This window comes from Tupaia chinensis, unplaced genomic scaffold (genome assembly GCF_000334495.1).
Source record: "Tupaia chinensis unplaced genomic scaffold, TupChi_1.0 Scaffold148607_1, whole genome shotgun sequence".
Lineage (NCBI taxonomy): Eukaryota > Metazoa > Chordata > Mammalia > Scandentia > Tupaiidae > Tupaia > Tupaia belangeri.
The window spans coordinates 611,161-623,124 of NW_006208456.1; the positions used below are offsets into that span (position 1 = coordinate 611,161).

The 11,964-nt window shown below is 45.5% G+C and overlaps 1 protein-coding gene across 6 annotated transcripts in view; it reads left to right on the forward strand.

Annotated features, from left to right (window-relative positions):
• Positions 1–11,964, forward strand: part of RGS6 (regulator of G protein signaling 6) — a 614,581-nt gene that overhangs the window by 520,728 nt on the left and 81,889 nt on the right. For all 6 annotated transcript variants that reach the window (XM_006170490.2, XM_006170489.3, XM_006170488.2 and 3 more), the window contains exons 11-12: positions 1,310–1,408; positions 2,638–2,699. In XM_006170490.2, coding sequence (XP_006170552.1) covers positions 1,310–1,408; positions 2,638–2,699 — 161 coding nt within the window. The remainder of the gene's footprint in view (positions 1–1,309; positions 1,409–2,637; positions 2,700–11,964) is intronic.

Consider the following 11,964-nt stretch of genomic DNA (forward strand, 5'->3'; position numbering starts at 1 on the left):
CTTTCTGTCTCTCTGTCTCTCTCTGTCTGGCTGGCGAGCGCACATGCCCTATAGCAAAAACCTCTCCCCTCCAAAAAAAAAGAGGGAAAGAAAAATAACAATAAGCTCAACATTTAGGAACAGCTGAGACACATGTCTCTTCTGCGCACCAGCAAGTCCAAGGTGGAGACAGACTACACGTTTCTATTTGATAAAGCCTCACACAGGAGTAGTTAAGGAGGACTAGAAACCCAATTGGGCTTAACTGGGTTGCCGAGCAGACACCAAGAGCATTCCTGAAGGGATGCCCTGGAAGAACATATACAAGTCTATACAGACATCTTTATGTTAACATTTAAAAGAAAGAACCACATTCATTTCAACAGTTTTACCAGGTTTAGCCACCTGCTAAGTTACACACACATGCTTGGGTACGTAGAAAGGTATTGCACAGCTCTTTAAGTGATCAAGTCAGGGCACAGTGGTCACTTTGTCTACAATCAGACTCCACATTTGTCTCCAGCAAGGTCACTTTACCTGGCACAGGCTATGAAAGCAGCTGCAGTTGAACCTGGCCTCCCAATTACGAAGCTAGAATATTGCAGAATTTCATGGAGTCACATTCAGCTTGGCTAAGCACTTCAGATTTTGAAGATTTCAGCGACGCATTGCAAACCCTTTAGAATTGTGTTTCTTTCCCAAAGCAAAGTTTATCTTTAGTCCATCCATAACACCAGAAACAGCTTAAAAAGTACCTGTAGCTGTGGATGTATAGAGAAACTGAAGTTAGAAGATCATTAACTTCAAAGGGAAAAACTTGACACCTTGTCACTTTAATTTGGAACCAGGTGGTCATGTCATCTGCTGACCAACAGAAAACCTAGAGGGGATTTTTTGTGCATAATCTTCAGTAGTCATTCTTGAACTTTTCTTTGCCTCAGAATCTGCTGGGGCATTGATTTAAAAATGTAGCTCCCCAAACCTCCCTGTAAAGATTCTGATTCAGTAGGCCAAGTTGTTGGGGAGCTCAGCAATGTTCATCTTTACCAAGAACCCTCAGGCGATTCTTCAGTGATGGTCTGTGGACCATTTTTAAAGAAACATTGATATACATGGAGTCCATTTGCAGTTCAGTAAAAGAAGGGATTTTTTAACAGCATCTAAGAGGCAGAGTTCCTGTCCCTAGAGAAGGTAAAGCAGAGGCCATCACTTCTTGTCCAAATTTCATAGAGGGGATTTGAAGAATTGGATGAGTGGGTGAATGAACCAACCCCTCCTTCCCTGACTATGGATGACTTTATATTCTTGCTTCTTCTTCTTCTTCTTCTAGTCTGTATATGGTGTGACTGAAGAGTCACAGTCGCAAAGCCCTGTGCACATACCCAGTCAACCGATCAGGAAAACCACAAAAGAGGACATCCGGAAACAGGTGAACACGTTGGCAGCTGCACTCCCAAGGGGAGATGTGGCCAGTTTAATACTCTTTTAATGTTCACTTCTGAAGGCTGAGTGAGTTTTGAGTTCCTGGGAACCACAGTGAAACCCAGCTGTGGATGCCTTGAACCTCTGAGTGCCGTGTGTGAACCACCCAGGAAAGCTTGAGAGGAAGAATTCTTGACCAGGGTCCTCCAGCAGTTATTAGAGAAGGATGTGAATGAGTGAGCCCAGAACTGCAGGGTTTCCCACTGACTGCAGGAACTGGGAGGAGGGAGTGCACATCAAGGGGCCCTTAAAATTGTAATGCACTTCCAGAGTGAAGCGGCTCAGGACCATCAACTTTATTGCTTGATTCAAAGGAAAGTTTAAGAATAAAGAAAGCCCCACTTCCAATGCCATCTCAGCATTATTTAGTAGACTGTTATTTCTCTTCATGATGGAGAGCCCAGGTCCGTAGACAATGACATTACTCCTATCAAATATTTAGAGGTAAGAAGGCAATTTAGGGGCCTGTTCTTTACATGTGGGTACTTCAAAATAGCTCACAGAACAATAGAATCAAAGTATGAGTTTATTTTGGTGCAAAAGATTTCAAAGCCCATGCACGGTATTCTCATGATATGCATTTTCCATGAGCTTTTTTATCCCCCCCCCCATTATACTTATTGGCTCCTGGGGTGGTGGCATTGGGGGGGGGGCAAAGGAGGAAACTTTTAGGTGTCTTCCCTTGACAAGTTTATTATTGAGTAGGGAAGAAGAAATAGATGTATGTGAAATTTGATGATTTTATGATTATGAATGATTTGATGATTGTAGTCAAGCATACCAATTACATGGGTCTGATATACAGTGAAAGTGGGCAGAGGAAAGGTCACTGGGGATTAGTCAAGCAGGTATTTATAGTATTTATCACCTGTCTATGCTCAGCTTTGTAGAATATATACACGGCCTTTAAGTTTTGGGGATCAATTTTGAGAATCAGCACTTGAATTTTAACAGTACAGGAGAATATGTGACATAGACTATATAGTACAGTATGAATCTTAAGTGTGGTGGGAATTTTCAAAAGGGTGATTTGGTTGCTGGAATGCAAACCTGAAGGGCTGGAGAAGTCTTGCCAGAGATATTTGGATCTTGGTGGAAGGGCTTTGGGTTCATGGAGAGAAGAAGAAAGAAATGAATTCTATTTTGGTCTTAATATCCTATTCTCTCTTCCCCCAGATAACATTTTTGAATACACAGATTGACAGACACTGTTTGAAAATGTCCAAAGTGGCTGAAAGGTATGTTTCCCCTCAATAATGTTATTGGCTTCTTCTAATTTAACAAAGGAGAAATTGTACAGGGTTATGGTTAACAAGTATGTTCAATTCCATGAGTCAGATGTGTAAAAAAAATAAATAAATAAAGCCCCACAGAGTCTGAGTGAGTGCAACTAAGGTAACAGACCTCACTCAAATGATGTCAAGAAGTGTTCTATTGCTAAAGTTTTCCAGGAGGTGGCCACAGAATCTTGTCAATCAAGAAAAAATGTCCTTAAAACTACATAATGCAACTTTGCCTTCAGCCTCTTGATTAATTCAGAAGGAATTGCTCCCTTTTCAGCTATAAAATGCCCAGATTCACTTTATAGGGGAAAAGAAATTATGTGTGTCCTTTGGGGTGCAGGCCACGTAAACAGGAGGGGGCTGCGTCATCAGGAGGTATTCTGCTTCCACACACCATCAACTATTGAACTTCATCAAATCAACTGTCAAGAAAATATTTGGCCCCTCCAGACTGGCTTCCGTATAGGGCATTTGTGCTACTCTCTACTCCAATAACTGGTTCCACTCGGTTAACTCGTACGAGACTCAATTTTATCAACTAAATGGTCTGTTTTTGAACTCTTCAGTGAAGGGGGAGACCACCTGGGGAATCTGTATGAAATAAATCTAAGCCGGCAACCCAAAATTGAACATTTATTCATCCATAGGCTGCTGTTAAAGCGATGGCCGGTTTCTGAAGGAATCAAAGGGCTTAAGGCAGGTCTTAGTGTTTATCGGACCTTGGATAAACTGAGTCCTTTATGCCCAGCTCAAATAGGGAGCTGTGTGACCAGCCGCAAAGCCTTTCCCTGCTGGCCCCTGGGTCGATCCAAATCTTCTTTCTAAATAAATAATAAATTACACAGGGAAGCCACAAAAACTCCAGCCTGAAATCCAAATTAATCCTGAATTAACACATTGTTTTCAGGAGCTAAAAGCATCTCTGGATGTGAGCCCCTGTCTTTGGTGACATCTGATACTTATTGAGGGTTTCTCAACAGTGACATTATCAACATCCTAGGCTAGATAATACCTTGTGTTTCTATGGTCCTGTGCATGATAGGCTGGATACCTAGCTGCATTCCTCACTTCTTCCCACTAGAGGTCAGCAGTGCCTCCTCTCTCCAGGTGTGACAAGCAAAAATGTCTTCAGACATTGCCAAATGTCCCCTGGGTGAGGACCAAATGACCCGGTTGAGCATTGGTGATACTCCTGTTTTCGCTAGTACTGTGCAAGGTCACTGTGGCTGGAGGTGAGCTTACTCTTGGATACTAATCATTCTAGAGTTTCCGTTTTGGCTAACTCTGTAGGCTGCAGAGCCACCTTGCACCTCCAGTGTCACACTGTGGGGCTTCTGGCTGGAGAATCAGGCCCTGAACACGCTCTTTAGACCTTGGCCTGGTTGCCTTTGGCCTAAAAGATTGACTGTGAGTGAAAAGACGGGAGGACCTCCGCTGCATTGCTGTCATAGCCTGTGAGGAGCTACGTACTTCTTTCTGAGGGAAATAGGGATAGAAGTGGCTGCCCTGGTCAACCGTGGGGATCTGTGTGCTAGCGATGCTGATGTCTGGCCTTCGAAGGCTCTTCAGACCTTGCAGTCGTAGGAGAGAGTATACAGGGAGCATCTAGTTGCTCAGGTCCAAGGCTTCTGAGCAGCGAGATCCAAGAGAGAAAGGGATTTAAAAATTAGAAATCCCCAAACCTCAGCCCTAGGAATTTGGATTCAGTGGTTCCATGGTACCTGAGGAATCTGCATTTTAGATAGCCTTCAAGTGGGCCAGCGCCTGATGATCTATCTGTGAAGTCATTGGCGGCTACTCAGACCTACCTGAGAGCTCACACCAGAGAGAACACCAGCTGTGTCTTATCTGGGGTGTGGGAAAGAACTTGACTCAGTGCCTGGGGAAGGGGTGGGCGACAGCACATCCCTGCGCTGAGGCCAGGGAAGGGAGAAAGCTCAGGTGGGGGCAGGGAGCCTGCATGTCCTATTGTTTGTTTGTTTACCCACTGACAGGGTGGGCCCCACCTGGCACATCTAATTATGTGTGAGCAGTGCTCACAGGGAAGGATTATTCCCAGGGGCTACTCCTCACTCCCTCCAGAGCTAGGAGCTTTCGTGAGTCCCTGCCCCACAGAGGCAAGATCTTATTCCCAGCAGCAATAACTGGCAACTTTTCAATGTGACACGAGATTTTCATTAGAGCCACAAGGAAACTCCCAGATAGGGAGGCAGAGAGAACGGAGACGGGTGTTCGCAGGAGATAAAGCAGCCTGGGGCTGGACTGGCAGCGGCTCTGCGGGGGTGGGGCTGGGAGGTGGCTGGAGTGAAAGCCGAGCTCTCTCAGATGGGCAGGCACAGCCCATCTCAGATCTGGTTTCCCCGGTGCTTTCTCCAGGTGAGAAGCAGTAATTAGTCCCAACCACACCCCCCTGAGAAAGGTCCCAGTCGTTTTTTCACTTAGTTCCCTGAGAACTGATGATGAGGAAAGGCAGGAGCAGGTCTGCTGATAGTGAAGATCCTGTTCAGAGCAGGCACCAGCCAGGACTGGGCTCAAGGGTGCAGCTGGACCCAGCAGGGAGGGAATAGGGAAGCTCTGCGAAGTAAGGGGACAGAACAGCTGAGGGATGGGCCTGGGGCCAACCACAGGTGTTGGAATCCTGCCCCTGCCATTCCCTCAGTGTGTTCTCAGGGATAAAGCCAAGTTCCTTCATCTCTTGCTGCCTGTTTTCACCTCTTCGAAGGGGAGACAATAGTACTCTTGAACTTAGAGGGTTAATGAGTTAACAGCATGCAAGAGTCTGGTCATCTCCAGCTTTCAGTACGCATGCGGTGAATGTGAACGGTGACTATTTTCCAGTGTGGCGGAGTGGTGCTTGGAAAAGAGCAGAATTCAAGGGCCTGAGAGGTAATGAACTTGGTGTATGGTGCCCAGAGAACGGAGGCCAAGGAGGGAGGTTGGCCACAAAGATCAGTTTTGTGCTGATGCCAATTCTTCCCACTCACGGGCTCTCCTCGGTGTCCCAGGAGTGATCTCTGCGGGCTGCCTATAGCTGGCGCCACTGTCCATAGTCCCTGCGCCTCACAGGCCCCCCACTAAGGTAGCCTCTGGGAAGGGAGGGGCTCCACATGAAGAGATTGACTCTTACACACAGATTTTCTCGGGTCCTTTCCATTTCATAGGCCGTATCTATTGTCCCTGGAGTGCTTAAATGTCTCTGAAATGCCAGCATCATGGCAACTGACTGCATTTCCCAGGCTGCCTTTTATACCTGGAAGCAAGATAAAAGCCTCTCTTGAGGTGTTACCAATTTTTGTTTGGGAAAAAATAGTCCCTCTGCAGGCACATCAATAAATTTTCCAAATAAATAACACTTACCACCTTGAGCTTTTTATTTTAACTTTTTAAAATGAAACATCTTCCTTATATATGATTAATGCATTTGCCTTCCTAACAAAGACACTATATTTCTATTTATTTTTCTGAGTGATATGAGGGTAATTATATTGTGTTTTAAAACTGTCACTGATCTGCTTCTTATTCCCTAAATGGCCCCAGACCATTATGTTCTTTGAGTTCCTGTTTCTGCCTTTTAGTTGTTGGTTTATTGGTCTGTCCATTTGTCTGTTATTCCCATCAGTATGCTTTGCCTTTGCTAGCCTGTTGTCCCCACTAACCAACCTCTGTTTCTGATCTGTAGCCAACCAGCTGTATCAGTTAGTCATTGCCAAGTAACAAACAAGATTAGAATAGTCGGCATTTACGGGCTACATGTCTGTGTGCTAACTGGCTCTACTAGGCCCAGCTATACATCTGTGTGCAGTTCAGAATCAGGTAGACAGCTTGCTGATCTTGGCTGGGCTCTCAAACGTTTGACTTCAGCTGGTTTAGGATGGCCTCAGCCTGGACAGTTGGCCTCTGCTTCACGTGGTCTCTCCCCATCTAGCAGACTACTTTCGCCTCATTCGTATAAGAATAGGGGATTCCAAGACACAGAACAGAAGGATGAAAGACCTCTTGAGGTTGAGAACTAACACTCTATCACTTCGGCTACATTTTATTTTATTGGGGAGGGGGGCAGAGATAAAGGGCTGGGAAAATAGTCTCCGTTTTTGAAACTGAACTACCACACAAGGAAATCAAATAACTACTTTTTTTTTTAGGGGGGGGGGGGGCAGAGATAAAGGGCTGGGAAAATAGTCTCCGTTTTTGAAACTGAACTACCACACAAGGAAATCAAATAACCAAGTTCATTAGCCTTGATCCTAAAGCAAGAGTGAAGAGTCTTCTCCATGAATGTCCTCTTCCAAATACTAGACAATAGACCTCAAGGCGTAGAGTTTATTCCATCTGTAGATTCTGCTCAGGAGTCTTTAAAGTTACTTACCTCATCTATGTCCTCTGAATAGTTGAGGCTGCCAAATAAATGAGGTCTTACTCTTTGCAGAGTCCCCAAGGGAGTCTCTTTTTTATTTGCCCAAGTCATATAGCGCTTTACTAACCCCCTTGGAGGATACAAACATCTGTACATTTTAGTTCTACATTGTCTGGAGTCCCCGTGTCTCGCTGTGTCTCTCCAGAGGCTTCAACCTGTAGTAGCGCTGAGCTACACTACAACTCCTGCAGGTGTCCCACCACATTGCCCACACATAGAGAGATCAAGTTGTTTTGCTTTCTATCTGTTTCCGTACTTGGCTCGTCTTTACCTGTTCCTGGGAGCTGTTTGTACGTCACAGCTGACTGCCGAATTGATTTTTTTTTAACATCATCTCACTTGCCCATCTCTGAGCTGGCTGCTGCTCCCTGAAATTGGATGCTGATTTCTCCTCTGCCTCCTGACCCTCCGTGATCATGAAATGTAATTAATGAAATGAGATAAGACAGCAAGGGGCTGGATACTCTAAGGGTCTATTAAAAACCTGCTGAGGTGATAGAAGTCTGTGAACTTAATGTGTAGTGATAGTTTCAGGAAAGGGAAAAGGGTGGGGAGCAAAGAAGCCATTATAACTTACCATTTATGTGATTCCAGAAACCATGGTGGTTCTTTGGTTTTCCTTTGTCCAGCCCATCTTAGATGACAGTAAAAAAGATTAGAGGTAGCATTATAGACAGGATGACTATATTCCAACCAAGATCTGGAATCTTTAGTATGTGGGGGGAAAAAAGGGCCTGGAATACAATCTTCTCTAAGGGTGGCTAACCTCACCGTGCCATTCACCTTCATGTTCCTTTACTGAGTCCATTCAATATATTGAATATATTTTCTCTGGGTGACCTACAATTAAGAAGTTCTTCCTCTGTATTCTCTCTCCTCCCTACCTTCTCCAATGTTAAAAAAAAAAAAAAAAATGTTAACTACTCAATGGGAACCAAAGTTTCTTTTTCTGTCTCTGTGATGCAGCTCGGCTTTTCATTTCCCTTCTCATCAAGTCCTCCTGCTGTCCTGGTTCTCTTCCGTGTGTCATAGTTTAGAAACCTCACATACCAAAGTAGGGGAACAAGTATACTCTCTTACTCCCCATTGCATTTCCAGGCTTAGAGACTTTGTCTTTTAGAGGTCTAATTTCATAATGAGGGCTTTAATGAAGTAGTACTGATGACCACTACCCCATAATGCCTTACTTCAATGTCTTGTTTTCCCTTGAATAATGGTTTCCCATAGTAGAAGGCCATACCTCACTGTCCCTTTTTCCTGGAGCCAAACAATGTCAGTGTATCTTCATCTTCTCCCCACCCACTTTGTAAACCAAACTCCTTATGTGGATGACTTCACTCTTGAGAGTCTTTCCTCAGCATTGCTCAACACAAGGTGGATGGCATCTCTCCTTCCACTAATTCACCAGTTGTACTTTTTCTTTTTGTCACATCTGTACAATTTGTAATGAATTATGAGCCTTTTTTGGTTAAGGAACAGAAGATGACATCTAAAACTTTTTTTTTTTCAGATTTTTGCAAGTGGTTGGACTAAACATTTTCTAAACTCCCTTTTGTTATTTCCTTCTTGTCCAAATTTATCAAAGGTAGACTTATTAGCCATCTTAGTTGGAAGGTTTTACACTAATAACCAACCCCCTTACAAAGACTAGTTAATGTAGTTAGAAACCGGCTGTGCTCTTAGCTCAGTACTAACATCTCCCTGTGATCCAGAGAGCCGTTTGCATTCAATGACGTCAGTGGGTGTTGAATAATGTCTACTAAATGACTGGTCTGACCAGAGGCTACCCCTGCTAGGTTTTTGTCACTTACTGCAGGGAGATGAGGCAGGAGTATGTGGACAAATCAGCTAGCTCCACCTCATATATACCTCCACTCAGAAAGCAGCCAGTCAGTATTTTCTAATGATGTGAGAATCCGTCATTTGAAAATAACAAAAACATATACTAGTCAGGAGTTGGGGACAATGCAGCAAGATGTTAAAATTATTCACCAAGAAATATTGTTCCTAGTGGACTTCCTCTGAATTTCCTAGGTTTATTGTCTTTCTCCATCTCCTCCCAATTCCTCTTCTGCACCACTCACACTCAGCTATCTATGGACCATTGCTGTTTGTGTGCTTTTATGTGCTGGGTATCCCACAGAGCTTTTTACAAGCCTCTATTTTCTTCTCCCTCTTGGCTTTTCCTGTCTTACCCAAAGGCATTCTGTGGTCATTGGTATTGACTTTGGACTCAAATAGTACTACATATCGACCACTGCCGCCTCCTCCACTGCCTGCCTGGCCTTTTCATTGTCTTGTGTGTGTGTAGAGCAGACTTCATATTGATGTCTGTGCACTGCCTGAGGGAGGGGGAACCCCTCCGGCTAATTCTACAATGGGCTGCCTTGATGAACTTGTCTTACCATTCCCATCATCTTCTTTCCCTTTTCAACTGTAGTTGTTTCCTTCCAAGCAAATAACCCCAGCTAGAATGTGGTTCAACAAAAAGGAGCATAGGGGAACCAGCAGTTAGCGTAATGGGTATGTCGCTGGACTCCCACATAGTCGACCGCTGTTCACGTCCTGGACCCGATGGCTTAAAACTCACGCCGGGCGCATGTGCGTGCGTGCCCAAGATCCCGGGAGGAGAATGGAGGAGAAGGGATTGTGGCATGACCATCCCCCCTGGGGGGTGATTTCTCGCTTTCTGTCCCTATGTCTCTCTCTCTCTGTCTGTCTGGTGAGCGCACGCGCCCTATAGCAAAAACCTCTCCAAAAAAAAAGGAGCACACATTGGCTCTCAGAATACTAGGGAGTGGCTGTAGAGTTGAACTCAGCCACAAAGTTCAGGAAGAGCTGGAGTCAAACAAGACTCCTCTTTCATCTCTGGTTCTGATCCTCTTTCCATGCCGGCCTTATTGTCTTTCATTATAGACATTCTTTAAGAAACATAACCACTGGGTCCAGCTGGTGGTATGAAGGTTAAGGTACTAGATTCCCACATGGCTAACCACTGTTCAGAGTCCCAGTCCTGGTGGCTTGTAAACCATGCCAAGTGCATGTGCATGCATGCCTAAAATCCTGAGAGGAGAGGAGAATGAAGGAGAAGGGATTACAGCGAGGCCATCCCACTGCGGGGGGTGGGGGGGGCGCTCAGGGGGAGGGTGATTTCTTGCTTTCTCCCTCTCTGTCTCTCTCTGGTGAGTGCACGTGCCATATGACAAAAGCCTTTAAAAAAAAAAAAAAAAAAAAAGAAGAAGGGGGACCAGCAGTTAGCGTAATGGCTATGTCACTGGACTCCCATGTAGTCAACCGCGGTTGGCATCCCGGACCCAGTGGCTTAAAACTCACGCCGGGCGCATGTGCGTGCATGCCCAAGATCCCGAGAGGAGAATGGAGGAGAAGGGATTGCAGTGTGGTCATCCCCCCGAGGACAACTGTAAGGCTCCTGTTGATAACACAAAACATTTCAGTGCCTTTAAAATAGCGCACACCATTTTCTCCATCTCCTCCCAATTCCTCTTCTGCACCACTCACACTCAGCTATCTATGGACCATTGCTGTTTGTGTGCTTTTATGTGCTGGGTATCCCACAGAGCTTTTTACAAGCCTCTATTTTCTTCTCCCTCTTGGCTTTTCCTGTCTTACCCAAAGGCATTCTGTGGTCATTGGTATTGACTTTGGACTCAAATAGTACTACATATCGACCACTGCCGCCTCCTCCACTGCCTGCCTGGCCTTTTCATTGTCTTGTGTGTGTGTAGAGCAGACTTCATATTGATGTCTGTGCACTGCCTGAGGGAGGGGGAACCCCTCCGGCTAATTCTACAATGGGCTGCCTTGATGAACTTGTCTTACCATTCCCATCATCTTCTTTCCCTTTTCAACTGTAGTTGTTTCCTTCCAAGCAAATAACCCCAGCTAGAATGTGGTTCAACAAAAAGGAGCATAGGGGAACCAGCAGTTAGCGTAATGGGTATGTCGCTGGACTCCCACATAGTCGACCGCTGTTCACGTCCTGGACCCGATGGCTTAAAACTCACGCCGGGCGCATGTGCGTGCGTGCCCAAGATCCCGGGAGGAGAATGGAGGAGAAGGGATTGTGGCATGACCATCCCCCCTGGGGGGTGATTTCTCGCTTTCTGTCCCTATGTCTCTCTCTCTCTGTCTGTCTGGTGAGCGCACGCGCCCTATAGCAAAAACCTCTCCAAAAAAAAAGGAGCACACCTTGGCTCTCAGAATACTAGGGAGTGGCTGTAGAGTTGAACTCAGCCACAAAGTTCAGGAAGAGCTGGAGTCAAACAAGACTCCTCTTTCATCTCTGGTTCTGATCCTCTTTCCATGCCGGCCTTATTGTCTTTCATTATAGACATTCTTTAAGAAACATAACCACTGGGTCCAGCTGGTGGTATGAAGGTTAAGGTACTAGATTCCCACATGGCTAACCACTGTTCAGAGTCCCAGTCCTGGTGGCTTGTAAACCATGCCAAGTGCATGTGCATGCATGCCTAAAATCCTGAGAGGAGAGGAGAATGAAGGAGAAGGGATTACAGCGAGGCCATCCCACTGCGGGGGGTGGGGGGGGCGCTCAGGGGGAGGGTGATTTCTTGCTTTCTCCCTCTCTGTCTCTCTCTGGTGAGTGCACGTGCCATATGACAAAAGCCTTTAAAAAAAAAAAAAAAAAAAAAGAAGAAGGGGGACCAGCAGTTAGCGTAATGGCTATGTCACTGGACTCCCATGTAGTCAACCGCGGTTGGCATCCCGGACCCAGTGGCTTAAAACTCACGCCGGGCGCATGTGCGTGCATGCCCAAGATCCCGAGAG